This window comes from Cephus cinctus, unplaced genomic scaffold (genome assembly GCF_000341935.2).
Source record: "Cephus cinctus unplaced genomic scaffold, Ccin1 Ccin1_scaffold0024, whole genome shotgun sequence".
In the NCBI taxonomy this organism is placed as follows: Eukaryota; Metazoa; Arthropoda; class Insecta; order Hymenoptera; family Cephidae; genus Cephus; species Cephus cinctus.
This window is the reverse complement of record NW_014332772.1, coordinates 45,871-69,573: the sequence shown is the minus strand read 5'-3', so window position 1 is coordinate 69,573 and position 23,703 is coordinate 45,871. Positions and strand designations below refer to the sequence as shown.

Below are 23,703 nucleotides of genomic sequence, written 5' to 3'. Positions count from 1 at the left end.
ATATAAGAATTACTCGAGCCAGCTGTTGCAATCTGTCAATCATATTATCAAAGCTGCTGCGCGAAGCGCGCCGCTCGAAGACGGCAACCAAAAAAAAATGAACATGCCATTGCCAAGCTATCTCAATAATTACGAGTAATTGAAAGTCGCATATTTAGGTATATAGTCGAATGCAAATAATATCTCAAATCTTTAATAATATAAATTATCGTTTTTTAAAAGTTTTTATCGCTATCTAGCGATTTATTTATATTTTTAAAATTGCTGTCCATTGAAACACTTTAATAAATATTACAAAAATTATCAAAAAATAAGTAACTTAAATCATTTTTTCAATGTGAAATTCTATTTTTTTCACATTTATCAACTTTTTTAAAAAAGTCCTAGTTTTACTAATAATCATTAATTGTTTAATGTCTTCTGATATTAGTTTTCAATAGCATATCGTTTTCAAGAACAAAGTCCATTTCTAGAGTGAAAGGAATTTTACATTGCAAAAATTATTTAAATTACTTATTTTTCGATCATTTTTGTAAACTTTATTTATAAAGTTCAATAACTACTCATAACAATTAAAAAAAATTGGATGTAAAAAAAATTGAACATGCAGGCTTGTGACTTTTTAAGTTTTCGTGTTCGAGTCTCTGCTTGTAAACTTTTTTTTTCATGAATTTTTTTGCATTTTATTTCTAAACTTGTTTAATATTGTAATAATAATCACGCAAATATGTATTGTCATAACAATTTTATTATTTTTGCTATTAAATTATAACGAAAGTAATAAAATTTTGAAACGTTGTTCGCAATAACTACCGCTGTAAAATATTTATATGGAGTATAATATATAAAATATTGTGTATAGAGGAATAATACAGTCAAGAAAACTAGGAATAGGAATTGTATTTATATTTACATATTTTCACAATCTGATTTTTATTATTTGCAAGAAGCAAAGATAATAGAATTACAATGACAACACATATTTGCATGATTATTATTATAATATTAAACAAATTCAGAAATAAAATTCAAAAAAATTCGTGAAATAAAAATTCACGAGCACAGAAATTCGAGCACGGAACCCTTGGCTTATCAAGTTGACACGCTACCGCTTCGCCGGTCAAACCACTTGTAGCTAGGTTACACCTTTAGGTATATAAGTTCCCATACAAACTTTAGGGCTCTTTTTCTCAAAATTTGCTGCTCTTTGGTCTGTAGAACTTGAGCATGGTATGAGGTTTCATCACTACGAAGTCTCATTCGGAACTTCATTTCCCATACCGTTTCCTCCCCTTATGAGTACAAATAGACTGGTCCATCAACATATAGTATGGACTACGCATAGACAGAAAAAATGGTTGGCTGAAAGAAAAAGATAGCGACTGGTGGCGGCCAAGCCCTATCTTCTTCTAACCAGCAGCCGTAGTACGAGAGTATAGAAAACATAGGCAATGGGAACATTAGAACAGGAGAACAATTGGCCGCCATCTCATTTCCTCTTTGTTTATTTGAGCGGACACTTTTGCAAAGGATCTAAGGTAGAGATCGCGTAGTCCACACTATATGTCAATAGACTGGACATACCAATGTATTCTGTGCCTCGCGATCTTTATATGCGGAATATATGTATATTTACATACAGCATTTCAATGGGTAAAATCCATTTGCAGGTGGCTTTTTAATGCCGTTTTGAAGGGTCATGAACATTCCGGGTTCCTCCTTCTACTTTACTTATATTTTTTATACGCTGTTTTCTGTGGAACGTATCAACGGCATAAAAATAGACACGACTGTATAATATGATAAAATGTATATAGTATAATATAATCATGCATTTGTTACATTCCAAGTTAACTAATAGATTCAATAAGCATTGTTCATGAATAAAAAAAAGTAATAATAATTGGGTCTCGAACCCGAGAGTCTCGCACGTTGACTCGTTACCATGCACGTATGATATTTAGTTACCGTGACGTACAGATTGGGAAAACTGTATTTCAGTTGTTATACACGTTTGGAGTTTGCTTAGAGTACTCTGATACATACGGTTGACCAATCAAAAACGTGGGTATGGTTCGAAGCTTCTTCGTCCAGGTGACGCGTCGACAATAGAAAACACACGCTTTACAGTGCCACCCGGTATAATCCATGCGTCTCACGGAGCTCACGAATATCACGCGTAGTATATCTATATATACTCGACCAATCAAAAACGTGGGTATGGTGCGACGGCCCTCCGCTCAGGTGGCGCGTTTACTCCAAAATAAAATTGGTTTCAAGAATATCGGCTCATTGGCAATCTCCCTATTCATCTCTGGCCAAAGCATCTTGCCCGTTGGTAACTTCCTGCTGTTCGCTGCATCTAGTGAATCTAGGGATCGATTGTGTAACTCAAATGTAGTGAAAATACGAAAAGTGAATAGCTGTTAGCCAATCGCATATTAGGTTCAAAATAAAACAAGCACAATGATTGGTTAACAGCTATTCACTTTTCGTATTTTCACTACATTTGAGTTACACAATCGACCTCCTAGTATGCAAGGCCTAAGAATTATGACAACAGAGCTCGATATCCTTTGCCCATTAGGCCTGAACGAGCCCAAAACAATTTCCAAAAAATCTCCCACCGTCCGGTTCCGGTTATTTATATTTCATTGAACGGCCACGGTTGGCGCTCCTATCGTAAACGCCAAATGTTTCGACAATGTCGCTACATGGTGATCTTTCGGCACCGAGAAACTGTCGTCAATTAAGGTGGTGATGTACAGGCTGAATTCGAATTCTCGGTGATGTTCCCATAACTTTTTAGAGTCATACGGCGTATCTCGACTCTATCTTGGAAGTGTAAACACCTCTTATTGCCACGATAATGGGCAGCGAGTATTCCTATTGTGAGGAATACGCGACTAACCAAGGTGGACCAGAAGCAGATTTATTTGTCTGCTGTGGCATAGCCTAGGAATGGTATCGCCGTCCAAGGCCCAGGATCAAGAGCGCAATCAACATCGTCCACTGAAAGACGAGTCGAAACAGACTGACAAACGTTCCCGTATGTACATAACCTATGAGATAAATGACTTGTTCTTTGTTAACGTTCTTTTCTGTAGATTTTGTCAAACATAACTTTTCCATTTCATAATATTCCATGGTAATTCATACAAATGAATTGGGCTCATACTGTTTGTGATTTTGTAACAATAGTTAGTCTACATATTACGTAAATACAAACGAAGTATTCAAATCCTTTGAATACATGTTTAATTTTCACCTACTTTTTTTTTGTACTGTTGGTCTTGAAATGGAAGGGGGGACGAGCGTGCGCAGAAGATACACATGTATGCATCCGTTGTACTATAGGGAAAGTATTTTGGAAGAAGTAATATGACATATGCGAACCAAAAGTATTCAGCAAGAATATTCGTTTTGATAGAATTTATTGTGGATAATTTAAAATATATTATTAAGTATGGCGTAAAGAGGAAGTTTGCTTTTTTGTCAAGTTACTCTATGATATAAATAACATTTATACTTTCCGTATTATAAAATACTTTGCAGTATAATTTTAAACAATGATAAGAAAGCCTTTGACACTTGTCCAGAGTCGCCAAGAAAAGAGTAAAGAAGTAAAGAGTAAAGAGAGCCATTATCATAGGATATTCTGTCTGACAACTACTGCACATAGTTGGCATAGGAGATATTGGAACCAGCATATAAGTTCTGCAGTTTATATACTATCGATATTGTGTCAGTCACAAAATACTTAGGGGCTGGCTCTTTTTATTACCAGTATCGCTTTGTTAATAAACAACAGAAAATACTATAAACAAATCAGAACCTATTGTGTCAATATCTAGAGTGTTAAATTTAAAAATAATCAAGTTTCAATCGGATGATTTTAGAAACTTCTAGTTTGTTTCCTACAACTCCCTATTTCTGTTTGTCTTTATCATGCAGATTTTTTTTAAAATTATGTTACGCGTGAGTAGTTTGTGCCATGACCTATAAATATATATGTGTAATATACTTTAAAAGGAAATATGAAAATTAATTACATAAGATGTTATTTCCAGATGTACATTTACAAAAAGGCCCAAAACCTTTGGAAAAAAAAACATTTTATTTGGATATAAAGAATCATGCTCTTGCATCAAAACTAGAGACCAAAATAAAGGATCTTGGTGGGGTAAGTTATAAAAAAAAAAGATTTCATCTTCACTAACATATTGTATTGTCATATTTGTTTTACTGCAATATTTTTGTACTCTATTTTTTATATAGCAGTTTATTCGAGGTCAGAGTTTGAATTCTAATGTCAGGCGTATTGATTATACGTCGATGCTCGCGCGTTTTCCTCTCGTTTCCGCCATTTTTGTCTAAGGCCTATGGTTTATCAGGTACCCGGGGATTATGATATGAATGTAGCCAAACACAGCCGATACTCTTCGATTATAAAAGCAGCACTGATAGTCCTTACATCTACGGAAATGTACAATGTTTTACGATCTATGCCGATATTTGTGAAGGCGCATTGTACATCTCCGTTACAGCTTAAAAAAATGTTATGCATTAAGGACAAAATATACATTACGGCAAAGCAGACACTAAATAGAAAGTATTTCTTAAACGAAAGCATTAGATAAATATGAATCATCTGTTAAATGCAAATTATACTATACAGATGATGAACTTAAGATACAGTTCATTTACTAACAGCGTTTTTTGAAAGTGCAATCTTCCTGCAATTTTTAAAGTGAGTTTCATAAATTCCATATTTTAATTGTGAATCGATATTTTACTATTTATTATAATTTGAGTATTGCATAAGTTGTTAATATTTTAAAGAATTTTATTTTATTTTAAAGAGTATACTTTAATTATGTAACTATCATAACTCTTTTTTAACTCTTCTATGGTCGCGTGGAATTTTTTGAACGTCATTTTTTATAATATCTTCTCACGTAAGAAAATTGAAGTAATATCCATTCGTTAGATAATTTTACAAACAATCCAATACATCCGTATATTTGTTTTAAATTACTTTTCATTTGAAATAAAGTCAATGAAGTATTAAAATAGCACACGCCCGTTCAATGATTTACGGTTGTATCAAACTTGGTGATTGAACTTTTTCAAACTAGCGCGACATTTAGTATGATCTATACGGGCCATTTGATCCGTTAACTTTTTTTTATTGATAAATACCCCTGCTTATTGTGACATCTGATGGTAGCATTGTGAGTTTATTATCTTAGAAAAATATTCTGTTTTCCAGGATTTTGGAAACAAAATTTCATTGCTTTAAATAATATATTTTTGTCCGCTCCCCCTTGAAAACCCTTATTTTTGTGAATGTCTAGCCGACGTAAAGTGGCTAATTAAAGTCCGGTGACGACTGCGCATGCGCACTTCGCAACTAGGCATAATATGTATATAATTAAAAGAATGACAGTTTAGCCGCGAAGGGTAGCTTTTGAACTTGTAACCGGACGGCCCAAGTTCAAATATCAAGCAGAGAATGTTTTTTTGATTTACAAGGTAACCAAGAAATAATTTGGACGCTAAAAAGGTACAGTTGAACGAATTATTATTTAATCAAAAAAATGTTCTGTACACAAACTAAAGGACATTGTAGTAATTATGGACATCTAAGATTATTGCATTATCCTTTAAACAATACATGTATATACTATTTAGACACCCAATAACCTCAAATATCTATACCATATCCATTAACTACGGGGTTAGTTTGGTTCAAATGTGAAAATAGATGAGGCTGGGAAATAGACATATGTATATGTATGTCTCTAAATCTGACAAGCCGATATGGGTGCCACACGTTTTCCCCTCCCACCGCATCATGAAGAAACTTCAGGTTCTGTCCAGATATTTCATACGTCCATGATATAAACTTACAAAGAGAAGCAAGTTTTAGAATTCTGGAAATAGAAATCTAATTTATAATCTCACCCCAATATTCGTTGGGATTCGGCAGAAGCGACGAATTGAATACTTTTATAATTGACTCTAACCTAACTTCAATATTTGTGTTGGCAATGCATTGAGTGGGAGGTATAAGCGGAGCATATATATATAAATTGTGTAGTGGGGATAACTTCGATTCGCAAACGGCCACATTCCGATAAAAGGCGTGCGCGAAGCTGTTACAAATACGTCAACTTTCTGTTGACAAACACAGGAGTTACTGAATTTTAACGTGCTATCTAGCGGCTAAATGAGAAAGCTATAACTGAACTTGACGGTTCTCCACTAATACTGATGCCAGTACTGTCATCTGCAGAAAATGGGAAAAAAGTCTTCTATAATGATTTTGGTAATCATGTAAGAAAATTATTTGAGAGAGACTTAAAAACTTGTAAAGAAAAACATTCGCCTTAAATTTTAGTAGTAGCTGTTGCTACTGAGCGCCGCCATCAGGACCGCTGATAAAGCTGGCAACACCGAAGTGATTCCATACAGTGTACCTAGCGCGCGGATGGCCATTTTGTGTCCGAGTGACAGCTGCGCTTTCGGTATTATGTGCATCCAGTCCCGAAATTTCCTAACATTTCGTCCGAATCATTTTGTTTCAGTAATTGTGTACGTACAGTGATAATTGTCAGTTATTAACATTCGTTGTGTACCAGGCATTTTACATGTGCGAAGACACAACAACGTCCTAACAAGTGAGTCGCGATATTATCCTGTACTTTCTTTCACCGTGCCTCCTACGCCATCTTGTTGTATTTCCAGGCGACCACATCCATGTTATACGAAGTGCTCGCAGTTCCGTTTCGAGAACAGATTTGCTTATTTTTATATATTTCCTTACATTGTTGCCAAGTGATTTTACAATTTCAAACACAAATGAAGACTCTGATTCACTCGTACGTCTTTTTCATTTGTCACTTTTTAAAATTTTCGGAGATCGAATTGTTGAAGTTCTTGCTTGTTGATTGTTTTCGATTTTTGCTTTTATTTATATATATATATATATATATACACCTGAAAGGCTTTTTATTTTCGAATCATTCAATTATATTATTTTAATAGCTAGTTTTACGTGAGGTTCGATGATTTTGTTAAAGAAAATTTTTAAGTATAAATATGGGGATTGTTTTGTTACCTTTTCTTTTATTCACTCGGCATTCCATTTTAATTCGAATTTGCCGCTTTCAGTACTTTACTACTAACCTATATCTTCTATTTTCCATTTTGTGACAGTTCTTTCATTATACATTCAAAATAATGTTCATTATTCATTTCAAAATATGTTATCTCGTTGATTAATATGTAGAAGAGAGCTAATGTGGAGATATATTGGCTTTGTTACTTTTATATCTGTCATTGTTTATTATGTCAAATTGTTTTATATCATTTACACTAAACATCACTGAGTTTGATTATTTTAAATTTACTATATGGATAATGTAATTGATTAGAAGCAGTTATCATTTAATTGTAATAGTATTTTCCAGAACAATGCTAGATTCTAGTTGGTTTAAAAATAAATTTTTTTTTCGTTGTTATAGTCCTTGTTGGACAATAGATTTATTTTTTGACAGTCAAGCCCCATAGGCTAATTAACAAATAAGCATTCTTGTATATGAATTATAGGTATGTCAGCAAAGGTGTTTATTGTTGATCGAAGACTATATTGAATTTTTGTTACCTTACATTCTTATATATTCTTTTCTTTTCAATATTGATGGCGATAATCTCAACAGACATCATTTTAATTTCTTTCATTGTGTATTGCATCAAGATTAGTAATATTTTATAAAATAATGTTTGTAATTTTGAGTTTCGATGTTGCAGACTATCGAATTATTTTTAGTACGTAGTGTCACATTAGTGGTGAGCGATAAAGCAGAAAAGTCAAACCAGGCTGATAGTGACAGGTGCAAATGGGGTTGGACCAGCGGAGGGAGCGTGGGACCTTCCTCGCTATGGAGCGTGGAGAACCCAACGCCCACTCCGACACCTCCAACGCCTTCCTTAAGTATTGAGTCTCCTCTTAATAATTCAACCAACTTACGGGCTCAAACTGCTTCAAGATCCGTGAGTATTATTCAGTGTTTTCATTATTTAATGTAACTTATAACAATTATAGTTGGGTTAATTTCCTCATTGCTAATGTTATGGTATTTCATCATAAAGTGCAGAATCTGTCTAAGTTTACTTGCCATATTAATAACTTAATACTAATATTCTGACTTATTTGCAGAAGTCGCGAGCGGATGCGATGTTGCAACGTGCTTTGACACAGCCGCAGCAGTGTTCCGTGGATCCGCTAAAGAACGCGCAACATTGGGGTATCCCTATTTGGGCCACTGAGAAATTGCAGGGCTGGCTTGAAAAAATATACGTTTCCCTTAAAGATACTAGAAATCTTGCCAGTCGGAAAGTCAACTCTACACAGTCGCCATCTGTTTGTATTGCCAAGGATCCAAAGGTCAAACACCTCAAGGCGCCTTTTATTAAGTTCGAGTCTCTTCGCAGGTTAGAAGATTTAATATATTTTGAACTGAGGAGAATAATTGCCATAACCATAAGTATTTTATGGCTACTGTTTTCAGAATTGCTTTCGAGGAGCATACAATATGTCATCCATATTACACGAGAAAAATAAGTTTGAAGGATATATCATGTATGAAAATTATTTTCCAGAGATACTAGGCCTGTTTTTCTTGAGCTATCGTCCTGGCCAACTTTGAATTTCGACGGCGAATCAGGAACCTGTCCATTTGACATAAAACGACGGGAAGATAAGAACGGAAAAAATCTAATCACTAAAGAAGTCAAAGAAAACAGAGCAGGTGTGGACGTAACCCAACGAGGGAAGGTTAGTACAATTTGTATTGAAAACCCGATTTTTTCAACCAATGTTCTGGCTATATAAAATTCAATATTTTGTAGTCTTGAAGTCCAGTAATGCTCTAAATTAAAGCTTTCTGAATTATCACATCAGCTTAAATATCAAGTATTTGAATGTCTATTTAAACCGTTTGATCATTTTCTTTAGGATAAGGAAATGACACGTAGACCTCGTGCTACGGCGACTCGCGCCCGCAGGACGGAACAGCTAGTAGCAGGCTACTGTGAGATTTGCAGAATAGACTATCAGGATCTTACCAAACACGTTCGAAGTGATCAGCACTTAAATTTTGTTCGTAATGACGATAATTTCCTATCCCTGGACACGCTGATAAGTGCTGGTGCCAGCGTTGAAGCATTCCTGCAGCTGAATCGTGCTAAGGAAATTGGGTATGCCACTTTAAGTTTAAAATAACATCTTCCTATAAATTTTTAACTTTAAACAAAAAAAGATAAAAATACTTTCGCTATGGAATTGCCATGTAAGATGATTTTTGTACAGGCATTTATTTTATAAACTAATATAAATAAATCAATTCTTATTTTAATTATTGAATATAGTTTGTTATTTTTAATGTTTCGTTTAGCACTTAAGACATATATGATTGTTATCATTATCTTATTTCAAATTTTAATTTCTTTTTTTTTCATATAGGAAGGACCTCTTTCAAAACGGTGGCCGAAGTCTTCGCAGTGTGGTACTTCCTGAAGGGAAGACAGAGAAAACAGTTAAATCCGAACTTGACGATTTTGGTGTTGAAGACATCGGTATGGTGCAGTGCAATGGTGCGCGGCCGAATCTCAATTTAAAATTAAATTCACAACATAACCTCCGAACTAGGACAAAGCATGAAAGTGGACATTTACTTCGTTCTAAGGGTAGTCCTTGGCACGAAGTGGAGAAAACTGACAAATTCTATGAGAAATTTGATGGGTTCACAGTAAAAAAGCAACGCCAGAATAAGAACTCAGTGTGGATCGAACAGGATGATGAAAAACTTCCTGAAGAGGATGACTTTCAGGTGTGCTGCACGGCTCTACAAGAGAAAGGCCTTTTATTGGCTGATAGTAGGATCTTATCCTCAAAAGATGTAAAGCCAGAACCTGAGGATTTTACGGCTAAAGATGGTGTCATACTGGTGCAACCGGATCATGCTGAAGTATCTGAGAGGCTTTATGAACCGACGGACGATAGGCAAAGTGGAATTTGTGAAAATGAAGTGGTGCAGGATCAAAAGAAACAAAATGAGGAAATTAAAGTAGAAAGTATTAGTGATAAAGTTAACGATACAAACGATCGGGACGTGAAGTGTAATGACAGACAAGATGGTGATAAGACTTGTGATAAAAGTATTAAGAATGAGAAAGGTAGGACTAGACCTTTTTCAGGTAGGCGAGGTTGTAAGAGTTCAAGGGTGAGGCATCGTTTATCGGTAGAAGAAAGACTTATTGAAGATAATAGAGCTTATTATAAGGTCGAAGTGCTTGGCAATAAACTGCGGTCGACCACTGTGCCAGGAGCAGATCAATCTTGCAAGGATAATAGTACTAAGAAAGAGGATGATGTACCATCCAGTGAAAAACCGGTAGTCGTGAGGTTCAAAAGAGTGCGAAAGTCAGAATTATCTTTACTAAGTGATGAGGCTGAATCGTTTATGTTTGGTGAACCTAGACGAATTGATGACTCTAGTGAAATCAGTGAGGACGAGAGTAGCCCAATGCCTAGAGAAACTCAGAGTGAGATGGAACCTAGTTCTATGTCTTTAATCTCTTCCGTATCAGTTACTAGTTCACCTTATAAAGAGGAAGAGGATTCCCAAGATTTTGGTGGTCGTGCCAGGAAGAGGAGAAGAACTCAAGTTGAAGCTCTAATAAAAGACAACGTAGATTATTATAAGTTTGAGACCCCAGATAGTAGATTAAGGTATCAGACATCACAAGGAATGTCCAAAGACTCCTCTACGATGAGATCGGAACCTAGAAGAGTGCTAGATGGACAAGGGCCTATACTATCATCCAAACCATCCCCGGAAGTAGAGAAAATGCAATTTTCATTCGAAACAGTGCCCACATCAGAACCATGGTATCAAACCTATCAAAGACAGGATCAGGGTGCTGAATTTTGGCACTATTTCAGCGAAGCTGATAGCCACCGACCTTTTCTGCTGCCATATGAGATAGACAATTTTCAAGAGACTCTCGCCAAAGGTATAGCTAAAGCTAATGAAAACAGACGAAGAGCCAAGGGTCGTTTTACTTCTGGTCGTTCCCCGCGAAAGAGCCCTAGATGTCACGCTTCTACCTTGGCGATCATGTCCACGATCATCCGTAAGCGGGAACAACCTTCTCTTCAAGTCATTGAGGAGGAGAGTCAAAACATTGAAAAAAGAGAAGTTAAGTCTGATGTCGATGAAGAACTCAAAGAGATGGCTCGCAGCATCGACGAAATGTTATGTGCTAAAGGTGATCTCCTCGAGGATTCCTTTGAAGTGACAGACATGGCCGAGCCCTCCTTGCCGAAAGTAGGACCCCCACCTAATCTCCTTGAACTTCTTGATAATTGTGAAGAGTTACCTAGAAGCCATTTGGAGAACAGTTCATGTGGGAGCTCTGAATGCGGTGAAGTTATCCATGGAGAATCACCTGCAAAGAGACGAAAACGTCGAAAAAATCGAACCGGATGGCCAGGTATAAAGATGCGAAAAAAGGTACCTGGAAAATCTTCCCAGGAACACGACCTGGATAGAGAAAACGTACCTGAGAAAAAAGAGTGCCCTGCCCTGTCAGAGAGGTTACATGACTTCTCTGAGCATACAAGTAATCCTGGTAAAACTGAAGAGGGATTATTCTCGGGACAAAAAATTGACCAACAGCAGCAATCACAACACCAACAGTCTGAAGATAACAGAATGCACGAAGAGGATGACGAAAATCATGAAAATCATTGTAGGGAGTCGGAAAGACCATCAAAGGTACTAAGTAGGCGTAAAAGAGTTGTAGGATCAGCATCAGAACCACAAGATACAAGACCTAGGCCAAGAAAACGTCAGGTACTACCTAGATCGGAGGGTTCCCAAGAAACAGAACCAGTAGAACGCACCTCCAGGAAACGTTCACGACCAAATACCACATCTTCAGAGCCAGATGACTCAGAGAATCATCTAACTCGAAGAATAAAGTGTCGTCGTATGATTTCCTCTTCAGAGCCAATAGATATAGACTGCTCTTCAGGATCAGAAAGACTTCCATCAGGTCTGCTACCGACCGTAGATTTGGAGCAACGTAGGTCAAGCATAGAATTTCAGCCTGTTGTAAGAATGATGAAAATTGATGAACAGGTTGATGTTGATAATAGTATTCTATCAGTGACTGTAGCCAGTAATCGACGTTTAAGAAGTTCTGGTGTTAGTAGTAGTTTGAAGAGACCTAAGAAACATTTTAAAGGAGCTCGTGGTCAGTTCGGCCGATGGATTAAGAATAGTTGAGACACTTTGACCAGGAAATCCAATTGAACTATGTTCTCTGTATAAAGTTATACTCCTTCTTGTATGCCAGAAAGTATGTTGCGTGTATGTGTGCGTGTGTGTATGTATTTGCGTCATTTTTCGCAGCATCCATGTGTATAACTCATACTTGGCTCGACCCACTCTCTACACTGCGTATCATCCCAATAGAGATAATAGAGCACTATTAATGAATTTCGAATCTTATTACGTCTTCTTGTCAGACTTGTCGCATCACGATTTAACCTGTCGGATTCGATGGCACGTTGTTTTTTAATTTTTCAATACTCTAAGATTAATTCAAAAAAAAAGATTTATCAGAATTTTGTATTAGCCTGAGGAATACTGCACAGATTGTCGTTTTAACGGATTCTTTGGAATAATCATACTGGTAAATTTATCCATTAATCTAATTGAAATTCCCTTTAAAGGGATTCAATAAACTGGACTTCGATATAATAGACTGACACTTTACTTTCAATTGGTGACATGATACGTGTAAATTGATGCAATTAATAAATTTAATATTATCATCAAGAAGTCTTCGTGATGCGCGTAATTTGGCACATCGGTCTAATCAAGACGCTGCCCTAAGATGAAAAATGACAAGAATTCGAATTTATAGACACCCTATCGATCGAGCCAGACCTCTATTTCATACATCGTTATCTAGCCCTAGTAACTTTATTATTAATTACAATTATTATCATTGCTATCGAAACCCTACTACTAATTATTCTATCTTTACGGAACGTTATTATTATATTAATTAGCATTATAATAATTATTAGTAATATTATCATTATCATCGTCGAAGTATCGACGTAAATTCATCGTTCTGTACATTCTCTTCAGTCTCAATCGCTGCAGAATTCATACAATCTTAATCTCTGTTATCCTGGTTTGGCTTACGGCAATTTCAAATTTGTATGTACACTTTTTTTCTATCACCCTTTTACAGTTGTACCGACTACTCCTAAACCAGTTTCTGATAACTATGCAGAGCAAGCTTTACAATAGATTTCGTTTCTTTCTTTTTTTAAGTTTAAATTACCTGCATAAATACGACTTTAGTCGTTGAACTGCTCTATGTAATTCTCTTCTACTGATCGATCGTTCGCGATCGGAGACAATTAAAACAAAAATTTTTTATAAAAATATGTTTATTCACTCGATGTAATCCTATCTGTTTTTGTATAATCAGTTGTCGCATTATCGATACCAGGGATGTTCAATAATTTGCTGAACGTTGCACCAAACTAAGTCATTTTTATTTGTTATTTAATTTTACGTCACAATAAAATAACTGCAATATAAATGACACTATATAGATTATAATGAAATTGGTAGTCTTATGTAAAGTAACAAAGAATAATACAAATTTAGCAAATAATTTATGTGAGACCTTCGCGTTTTTTAAAAGCTTTTTTAAGCTCAGCCAGTTTCTTCTTACGACGTTGTTTCTCATCCAAATGTTTCGACTGAACATTTCGTTCCTGACTCTCCAGCGAATATTCACCGTTAATTAGATTGTCAAATTTTCGCAGTAAAATCTCACGTGCTCGTCTCTGATTGTCCCACAAGCTACGCGTCTCATGACATTTTACAACAATACCAGTGGGCCTATGACGTAATACCACACAATTGCTGGTTTTATTTGTTGCCTGACCACCAGGACCACTACCTCGAACATGCTGCTCTTCTAGATCCTCTTCAAGTAACTTTGGCACTCTTGAATAGTCCAGGTGACGAGAAGTCTTACCGCGAACATAAATTGGACATTGTAGATTCTGTTTTACTATACAGAGTATCAACGACTTTGAATTTACATCCATGGAACAAGTGACTGGTATACCACAGCTTCTATATTGAGGAAATCCTAAACAAGTGTATTTATTTAACACGTTAGTATGTATTGCTCGAATCAATTTGTTTGCATTGTTTATTTTAGCTACAGGTATCAGCTGTTTTCTCATATCCAGTAGTCCCAGTAAAACTCTTGCAAAAGATTCCTTTTTCATTTCTTTAGAGTATAGTTTGGATCTTTCTTCTGTTGATAAAACAATTATTTTATTGCTATGAAATAGGATAAAATAATGTCACCGAGAGAATGTTTTGTTTTAATGACAAACTTATATTAAACAACGCGTTGTTTTTCCAATAACTGCAAGCCTTTCTGTAAACAAAAATGTATATTATTCATCTGGTTTTAGTTTTATTACCAAATATTAAATGACACTTCTTATTTTGTTTGTTGAAAATAGTATGTGAAATGAGACTCCTTTTTCAAAGAACATGATACTTATATTAGATACTTTATATTCTTATGTCAGAGAGTATAAATTAAAATTTGCAAGACTGTAGTTTAATTTAATTGCAATTTTACAGTCGCATTCAAAAATATTTTTATATCACTCTGCCATCTATTATAACCTTAACTTACATTGAACTGAAATTTTATTTCGTTCTCATCAACGAGACCCTTGTTGGCTCGAAAATTTTGACGTATCCTATAACGATAATATTTTTTGTCGGTAAATCGTAACGTTTCGCCGTATCTTAATAAATCCTTGTAACTTTTAAGAATTTGATTTCGCATTGTTGCCACTTTTGCACAGCACACAACAATACAAACCCAGTTAAAGTACCTGTGGCTTTATTTCCACCGTGCAAAGTTTAAACAGAGTTAACCAATCGCATGGTTCAGTTGATCGATTGAATCGAGTTGAATGGAATTGACCAATGAGTGCTTAACTCTGTTAAACTCTGCACAATGGAAACCACTGAGATATAGGAATATTGGAGGGTCGATTGTGTAACTCAAATGTAGTAAAAATACGGAAAGTGAATAGCTGTTAGCCAATCGCGTGTTAGATTCAAAAGAAGACAAGCACAATGATTGGCTAACAGCTATTCACTTTTCGTATTTTCACTACATTTGAGTTACACCATAGAACTTATATTCCTGAAAGGGGAATAGCTTACCCTAGTAATGAGTAAAAAGTGGTCTCAACATGTTGAGACAGAGATATATCTCTCTCTTCATTCGTAACGTTCAATTCCTCTCACGCGAGCACTACATCATAAGAACGACTGCCTCCAATCGAATTCCTTCAGTTTTCATGTAAAGGTAGTTTCATGATGCGACCGTGACACTGTCGCGCGCAACGATACCACACTGATGTGAAGAATTCCGTCGCGTCTATAAAATATGACGCGCTCTACGAGTTGTCTTGGACTTCTGATAATCATAATTATATCGGTCATTACCATTAACTTGCTAGGATCGAAAATTTATGTGAGAAATCTAATAAAAATCTACAGAAGTGAATAGCTGTTAGCCAATCGTTGTGCTTGTCTTCTTTTGAACCTAATACGCGATTGGCTAACAGCTATTCACTTTTCGTATTTTTACTACATTTGAGTCATACAATCGATCCCCAGTAGTATGAGTTCTATGAGTTACACACTGAACTCTGACTATCTAAGATGCATACGACAGGGGTGGGAGCGAGTAGAGAGAGATAGCAAGGGCACATATGAGTGTAGCAGCCTGTCTGTATCACATACTGTACAGTCTCTGAAACAGTTTAAGCTGGGATAAGGCAATGCACACTGGGAGGACTAATGGTCAATTTCTTCACCTTCGATTTAAATTTATCCTCCGGATAAATCCCCAGCTCACCAATAATTTTCAAGTTTAAGAAGTTTATCGGCAGGATAAATTTTATCCGAAGGTGAAGAAATTGGCTATAAGCCAACACAACAGAACCTGAAATAGTGGCACATATATTTTATTTCGAAGTGTGCTAAATATTTTTTTGTTCTTTGTATAAGGCTCTATATTTATATGATGGAGCCTAGATAAGATTTATATGTACTTTTATTTCAGTGCTCTTCCATTGCCCCACGGCTGGCACTGATACGCCGGCAGGATAACTTTTCTGCAGGGCTTGTACGTCACATGCGCAGTCCAAATCGAAAAGGATAACCTCATCCACGATGTGAGTGGGACAGCTGCGCGTTCGCCGGGTTACCTCCAAATACAGGCGTACATATTTAAGTATGGTTAGAGTTCAGTGGTAATACTTTACTTACATATGAACCTCAAAAAATGTTCCAACCTTTTCAAGGCTTCCTAATGAATATGTGATGCAACCTTAATGCTTTTCTACGATAAAACCCCATTACAAATTATATTATTACAAATATTTAATGTTTTATGGCTTATTTTCTGCTGCTTGGTTTCAAAACAGAATAAATTACTTTGATGGGCCTACGCAGTCCTACTTCATCGTCAAAATTGCCAGACAGCACCATCACAGTGATAACCGAAACTACTCCAAGTGGCATGCCACAATTGTGGCACGATTTCGAAAATAGGGTCCCTGAATTATAGCATACGCGTTTCACAGTATACTTATATTTCAGTGGTCGACCGCAACTCTCGACCAATAGCACAACGTGAACTCCTTCAGACGCGTTATACCATTGGTCGACCATCCTCGTGCGAACGCGTGTTTGACGAGTTTGATGGAGGAAAGGAAGCTAGATAGGATTTCTTTAAGGTAGTTTCCTTTGCAATTTTTTTGGGTGAGTTGTATGACTAAGGGCCGGTTCCACAAACACGGTTTATCGTTTAAACTTCTTTTATCTCCAAAATACAAATTTCTGATTGGCTCATAGCGGAGATAAACCGAGTTTAAACAATAAACCGTGTTTGTGGAACCGGCCCTAAATCTCAGACACCTGATTGGCCAATACCCTTATATCACACAATTTTTACTAATTAAGAGTCTAGTTTTTCGGAATTTCCGATTAATGTGACAAAGCTAGTAATGCTTCATAACCATAAGGTGCAATCCCAGGTTTATTCATAAACCACACCCCGAATTGGTCAACATTTTTTGATTTAACAGGTTTGGCCAATCAGGGTTCTGAGTTTATAGTCGAACGACACATACGGCTTACCTGTGGAATCTCCCTAATGTTTCACATGTGTCATACAAGGTAGAACGCAGCCAACTTCGTTATGTATCATGGTCAATCGAGTGCAGTCTAGTGTCTTCGTTCGAGTGGTACGTGTCGGTTAATATAACTTTCTCTTAACCCGTAATATCGCATATTTTACAAGTACTTCATCTGCAAGAAAAACAACTGTGAAATATCGAAAAATTTTCTGTTCATCCCATATAATCCACGTGATCAGTGTTCGCGTTACGCGCAACTTCTAGAGCACAGAAGAGTAAAAAAGCCGAAGAACCACGCCACCATCTTGAATATCGATCGTGCTATTTGTTTGTGACTAAGTTCGTACGACAGTCTTTTCGAGAGTCTGATCAGTTTTCACGTAGCTTCGGCGTCGTAGACGTCGCCGCTGTGCAATTCTGCAACTGTGTTCTGTGAAAATCGAAAAACAGAAAAAAAAGTTGGTCAACTTCATTGTCTAGGTACATCGCCTCTAGCCAAGCCACTTTATCAGTGAGTAAAATATAACTGATTTGATTATACGAAAGTATATTCACGATTGCTCTTGTCCTTGGTGCTTATCTCTTAACTCTTGGGTAGTCTAGTACTTTCTTCAGGGCTAGTTTCCATCCATGTGTATCATTCTTTTATCAATTCTGTTTTGTACACCGTGGAAGTATGCCCATATATCCAAACTACGTCAATTTATGTTGATAAGAAACCTGTTAAAACATTTCTCTTCGCGCGTCGATGATTGGTGTCTCTAAGGTTTATTTTTTATTTGGAAATTATGTTTATTACAGATTTATATTTCTACAATTAAAAATAGCAACAAAGCATCAAGTTTCTTCGCTGGTACTTGATAATCCACAGTAATTATCGTCATTATGGAAGGGACAGTAATTCATGAGCTAAAAGAACAATCATAAAGACTCAAAGCGATTCAAAATAAGTTTAAGGAAAAATAACTATATTTAAATAATACCTAATATTTTTGGACGATATATTTTGCTTATACGTAAATTCCTTTTCACGGTTTAAATTCGTGTAAGGAAGAAGAAAAAAGAGAGACATTGTGATAACTGGATTTAAAAAAAAATATGTTGCTGCACCAGCGGAATTATATGGAAAAATATTAATACTTAGGAATAATACTTTTGGGTATAAGAAAATTTTTATTGAACATTTTTAACGCCAGCATGGGTGAACAAAATATTGAAATTTCTATCAAATGTCTGACAATTCCGTAATCCTTGTCATTTTGTTTTTTTAAAAGCTGTTCAGCTTTATGTGAAGATATTTAGAATGGAAACTATTAATGATTTTACATTCATTAATTATCATTCATTCACATCCTTTTTTTACATTAAAATCATTACATTTGTGGGCGTTGGTACTTTAAACTATAGTCACATAATTTTTCTCATAATTAAATGATCATCTGTAGAGAAACAGCTTGTAAAAAATGAAAAAAAAACCTTAAAAAATATATATTTCCATTTCTTTTGTTATAACTTCAACCTAGGTCGGTTGATTCTTATTTACTAGAATATTCTCAAATGCGTAGCGAACGCATGAGGCTATACATATCTAAGTTATGTAGCTAGCATCGATTCGCAGACACAACCCAACTACAACTTAGTTTTCCGTAATTGGAATACATAATGAATTCCATAATGACTCTGATATGATTATTAAGTAATATAGTTTATTATTATTTAATAATCAATTCATTAAATTATAGTCCTCACAAAATTTCAGTTCACTGGTTCTACGCGTCGACGAGTAAGTATTACGGAAAGTTTTATTTTTAAATTTAACGTCGAGTTAGATCTGTCCAGTGATCAATAAATCGTGCTACAGGTTGATAATTTGAAAGATACTCTCTGCAAAATTAATTCTTACCTGGTAATATGGTATTTTTGGTACCCTCAGTCCGTAAACCTGTGTCATTTTTGTCCGGCGCGTTTTTCACTAACTTAAAACTTAAGGTAGTACGGTAGAATTATGCTAGAAAGTTAACTCTACATTTTTTAATGCCTAATTGAAAGAGTTCAATCAGCTGCATCTGTTGGTTCAAAACAAAATTTTTTTTACCGTCTAGTTCAAGAGGTATTAATTATTCAAATTGGGCAAAATTAAGGTGGTGGGGAAAAAAAGATTGTATTTAGTCAGAAGTCCTCAATTTTCGAAAAAATTAGCAAGTTAGCCTACCCATTAAAGTATATTTGTAGATAGCTTGATATCTGAGGCATTTGCTATAAAAAAGTGAACATCATTTCCGTAACAACATAATCGTATACTTATTAAGAAATTACGGTTAAACAAAACGGCATGCGGCGGTTGTCTTTCTCTTTCGCGTGTTCCTTTCTCATCTGTAAGAGCTAGAGAAAAATAATAATAGTGCAGATTTGTGGACGTTCAGTAAGCATTATGATTTATTTATACGAATATAATTATTATTTGCTAGTATTAAATAAAAATTAAATTTTTTTTTTCTATTTGGCTTATGAAATTTAACAAGTTATATATAGCCATTAATTTAATTTCATCCAAATTCTACCATACTACTTCAAGCCTTCGCGTACAGACAGGAAAATCCGCCCCTTACTTATACAGTCTGAGCCTGGGTAACCGAAGCAACTTTAACTTCAAATATCTTGGCGATAAATTAAGATTTTTTCATTTTTTGTCTGATGGGAAAGTTTGAACGATTTTGCGCCGAATAAAAAAAAATTCGAAAAAATTAAAAAATTTCGTAAATGAATTTTCTTCAAACTTCGGCAGGGTGTAATTCCGAAAAGCGCATCCTCCGAAAAGTATGGTTTTTTGTATTATGAGGTATTTTGACGTACTGATGGCGAATATGATAATGGTAACACCTTCGAAATTAATAAAAAATAGCAATTTTTCAAGGAAAAAATATTTTTTGGATATGTTTTTCGTTAAACATTGATTTAAGAGAAAAATATTAAGTAAAAATTGCAGCTTGCGAAAGATCACATCTTTTATGTCTTATGCATTTTTATTATAAAACTATTATTTTTCGAGAAAAATGAAATAATATTCAGAGAAACAAACATTCGTAGAACAAACTGTAATAAAGAACAATTATGATTGATAGAATTTTTTATTATTATTTCATTAGTCTCAGTACATAATTAAATAACTACGCACTTTACCGCGGGAAGGTTGAAATTTCGATTTTAAAGTGCATTTTTTTCCTTTTCGTATTTTTTTGGCTTTTTGTATTTCTTACTTCTTGTATTTTTGAATTAACAAATACGTTTTTTTATCATTTATATATTACGTAGGTTAGGTTTTTGCTTATTTTATTTTTTTATCCTTAGAATTTGATCCTTAATCGCAAAACGAGCTTGCGAGCGGAGCCCCCCGCATACATTAGGTTCTTTAGGTAGGTTAGTTTCTCGCTTATTTAACATTATCTCATTTTTGTCGAAAAATAATAGTTTTATAATAAAAATGCATAAAACATGAAAGATGTATATTTTTATAAGCTACAATTTTTATTTCAAACTTTTTTCTATAAAATCAATATTTATTGAAAAAATATTTTAAAAAGTATTTTTTTCTTGAAAAATGGCCATTTTTTAAAATTAATTTTGCGATTATTTTCACTATAATATTCGCTATCAGCACATCAAAATACGTCAGAATACAAATAACCATACTTTTCGGAACTTTATCCGTCTGTTCTTATGGTTTTTGTGCTCTTTTCAAAAAGTATCGTTATTTTTCCATGTGAATGTACACCTTGTGGTGATTTTAATAAATATTACATTTTCCTATATTTTTTTTTCATTTGCTCTTCTTTTAAAATGGCATAACATGAAGTTCCGAGTGTCAGCTGTCTAATAATTATTCTAATTTGATAATTGTTCAAATAACAAGTAAGGTAAAAACGTGATAAACACATTTTTTGAAAAAAATTAGGAACATTTATTAAATACAAAATACATTTACATTATAGAAATTCAATAAATACAATTAAATGCTTATAATTAATCTTCCGAACAACTGTGACAAACTGCAGAACGGTGTTCTGGATAGCCTGAAAACAACTTAGGATCGAATTCAAAATCTGACATGCAACTTATTTCCGTGTCACTGGCCTGCTGCTCCATTTGTACGACGGTACTTCTGTTGAGACGTCGCGGCATTTTCATCGAACGCCTTGTTCTAGATGTGAAATAAGCTGGTCCATCTTACTTGATTTTTTCAACCGGAACTATTGAATAATTTAGGGCTAATTTAGGACCCCATATTTGATTTTAGGGCTCACCCCCTTAGGGGGTGGGTCCACCACACTTGTTCTCACTCATCTGTAATGATAACCTCAACTTATTATACATCATATTTTTGGGCTATTTAAGGGCTGTCGAATGCGCCTAGCCGCAATTAAATCGGACTAGCCCTTCTGAAAAAACCACCCCGTTGTATACTTTTCTTATGAGATTTCAAGTTTAATTACTTTGGAAACTGTTCTTTATGCATTTTAAAAATATATCATGATATAAATTTCAGTTTTCAAATCTTTTCGATTTTTGGGCTGCACCCGTAGGCCCTAAAAAACAACTCCCAACACAAATTAATTGTCTGGACGTGTGCCACCATGTTCTTTATTATTCTGAAGAACTTTAAAAATCATTATTAATTAAAAGGGCTTACATTCCCAACACTTTGCGATTTTTGGGCTGCACCCTTTGGCTCTCAAAAACAACCCCTAGCACTATTAATCTGCTTATGAAGGTCGCTCATCAAATTGTGCTTGACTGTCACTGCGTGCATGAAGTTATTGAACTTGGCAATCTAGAGTTTGATTCCTACGCTCGAAAATTTGTTTTCCTTATATAAAATTCCAAGTGTCTATGCTTCATGAATTGGCGATCGAAATGAATTATGAAATTCAGGGAATTACTATTGGTTGCAATCAGAGAATAGTTTACGATTTAGTTGTGCTGGCCGCCACCTATATTTTTTAATAAATTTTGAGAACTTAAAATTCACAAAACAAATAATATTTACCAAATATTTGTCATTTAAATCTTTTGTTCGTTATAGAGGTTCATTTAACTAATTCTTCATTTATTTATATAATCAAGAATTGAGAAATCATAAATCTTTCCACTACTTAAATTGGCAGTCGTGCTTCATTGCTTCTCAGACGTGATAATGCTTACTAACTAATGTATTGTGTTTTATACTGCTAAAGCAAAGACAATTGGTCACAGAACGGTTCATATGATTATTGTGTTCGATAAAGATCTGTTACAGTACGTTGTTTGAATTGGGACACAAATTATGCGTACAGTTTTATATACGTATATGTATAAGTATATAATCTGTTGGAATGAATTAATGCGTGAAAAAAATGACGTAATTAAAACTTCACTATTCAACGAGTAGCCTTCCTCTAGCGTATTGTATTATCGATCGATTACAATATATCGAATGTAGATTTTAGCTTTTTATAATTAAATTTAAATTATCGGTTAGTGTCAGAACTTTTTCAGAAACTTCATATATTTTTTATTTCATTTAATTTTACAAATTCGTTCTCAGCTAATTGGAACTCGATAAAGCACGTATAAAGGTGAAATATTTTTTCATATGCACGATGCATTAACCCCCAGAGGCCACACCTCTTTCCAATGACGTAGAGACCACATGGGTGCAAATATGGTTTTTACTTTTTTAAATCGTAATTCCTTCTCTCTGGCTTAATCTTTTTTGATCGATAACGGTATGAATATGGGGTAGAATTTCCCTAGGAACTTGAATATTTCATTCGCAAAAGCGTAAAAATACATTGTCACATAGATAAACCTATTTAATAGGTTTTTTCAAAAAAGAAAAATGTTAAATTCGTTTTTTACGAAAAAGTTTGTATTTTTTTTTTTTAAGAGATAAGTCAAAGACCCTTTGGGAAAATAAAGGTAAAGACTTGTACTGAAGTGGGAAAAAATCGTTTATTCAATAAATTATAAATAACTATTTTTAACAGGGGCTTGAAACAATGGTAATTTCGCAACTATGAAAAATACTGTAGAATACAAAAAAATACTTTATTTTGAAAATGTCGCTTATAACATTCATATTTATTGTTTATATTATTAGTATTGAATTAAAAATATATATTAATTAATGTTATTAACGCAATTAACACATAATCCTGCCCGATGCTCGTCGCACATGCGCCAAAAGCAGGAGACGCACTTCATTCGCGTGTGTGTTGCCTGCTGACTTGATGTACAGTCAAATTTTAGGTTAGGTACATCGATCATATTAAAATTTTATCATAGCGAGTAAGAGTACTTACGTATTGGACGACAGCAAA

General features: G+C 34.8%; 3 protein-coding genes and 1 long non-coding RNA gene across 9 annotated transcripts in view; 2 read left to right on the top strand and 2 right to left on the bottom strand.

Moving 5' to 3' along the window:
- The first annotated feature begins 2,687 nt into the window (after window positions 1–2,687).
- Window positions 2,688–13,535, top strand: LOC107266767. Of its 2 annotated transcripts, none has more exons than XM_015737600.1 (7): window positions 2,688–3,049; window positions 4,071–4,183; window positions 7,816–8,058; window positions 8,225–8,499; window positions 8,668–8,842; window positions 9,023–9,264; window positions 9,530–13,535. In XM_015737600.1, the coding sequence occupies exons 1-7, from the start codon at window positions 2,962–2,964 to the stop codon at window positions 12,357–12,359; spliced, it is 3,966 nt and encodes a 1,321-aa protein (XP_015593086.1). In that variant the 5' UTR covers window positions 2,688–2,961; the 3' UTR covers window positions 12,360–13,535. The 2 variants fall into 2 exon arrangements, with proteins under 2 accessions (XP_015593086.1, XP_024939867.1); XM_025084099.1 differs by lacking the exons at window positions 2,688–3,049; window positions 4,071–4,183 and adding exons at window positions 6,203–6,339; window positions 6,404–6,683.
- LOC107266782 lies at window positions 5,568–6,211 on the bottom strand. The gene is made up of 2 exons (XR_001537484.2): window positions 6,030–6,211; window positions 5,568–5,936 (listed from the first exon to the last, which is right to left on the bottom strand). It is a non-coding gene; the product is annotated as an uncharacterized LOC107266782 (long non-coding RNA).
- A 2-nt stretch (window positions 13,536–13,537) lies between the features above and the next one.
- Window positions 13,538–15,032, bottom strand: LOC107266774 (probable peptide chain release factor C12orf65, mitochondrial). 2 transcript variants are annotated; one of them, XM_015737615.2, is made up of 3 exons: window positions 14,821–15,032; window positions 13,783–14,553; window positions 13,538–13,700 (listed from the first exon to the last, which is right to left on the bottom strand). In XM_015737615.2, exons 2-3 carry the CDS (start codon window positions 14,396–14,398, stop codon window positions 13,648–13,650), a joined length of 669 nt encoding a protein of 222 aa, XP_015593101.1. In that variant the 5' UTR covers window positions 14,399–14,553; window positions 14,821–15,032; the 3' UTR covers window positions 13,538–13,647. The 2 variants fall into 2 exon arrangements, with proteins under 2 accessions (XP_015593101.1, XP_015593111.1); XM_015737625.2 differs by having other exon boundaries at window positions 13,542–13,683.
- Window positions 15,033–17,409: 2,377 nt separating this feature from the next.
- LOC107266740 (dnaJ homolog subfamily B member 6-B) overlaps window positions 17,410–23,703 on the top strand; it is a 39,544-nt gene continuing 33,250 nt past the window's right edge. For 2 of the 4 annotated variants that reach the window (XM_015737528.2, XM_015737535.2), the window contains exon 1: window positions 17,410–17,858. The gene's annotated coding sequence lies outside the window, so the exon portion shown is untranslated. Of the gene's footprint in view, window positions 17,859–19,106; window positions 19,131–23,703 lie in introns of all 4 variants that reach the window. The other 2 variants (XM_025084122.1, XM_015737574.2) reach the window with 2 other exon arrangements.

Coding starts and splice junctions, on each gene's coding strand:
- LOC107266774 (XM_015737615.2), bottom strand. CDS start 14,398: ATGAAAAAGGAATCTTTTGCAAGAGTTTTACTGGGACTACTGGATATG. Junction 13,701..13,782: donor AGCTTTTAAAAAACGCGAAG/GTCTCACATAAA, acceptor TAATCTATATAG/TGTCATTTATATTGCAGTTA.
- LOC107266767 (XM_015737600.1), top strand. CDS start 2,962: ATGGTATCGCCGTCCAAGGCCCAGGATCAAGAGCGCAATCAACATCGT. Junction 4,184..7,815: donor AAATAAAGGATCTTGGTGGG/GTAAGTTATAAA, acceptor TCGATGTTGCAG/ACTATCGAATTATTTTTAGT. Junction 8,059..8,224: donor CTCAAACTGCTTCAAGATCC/GTGAGTATTATT, acceptor ACTTATTTGCAG/AAGTCGCGAGCGGATGCGAT.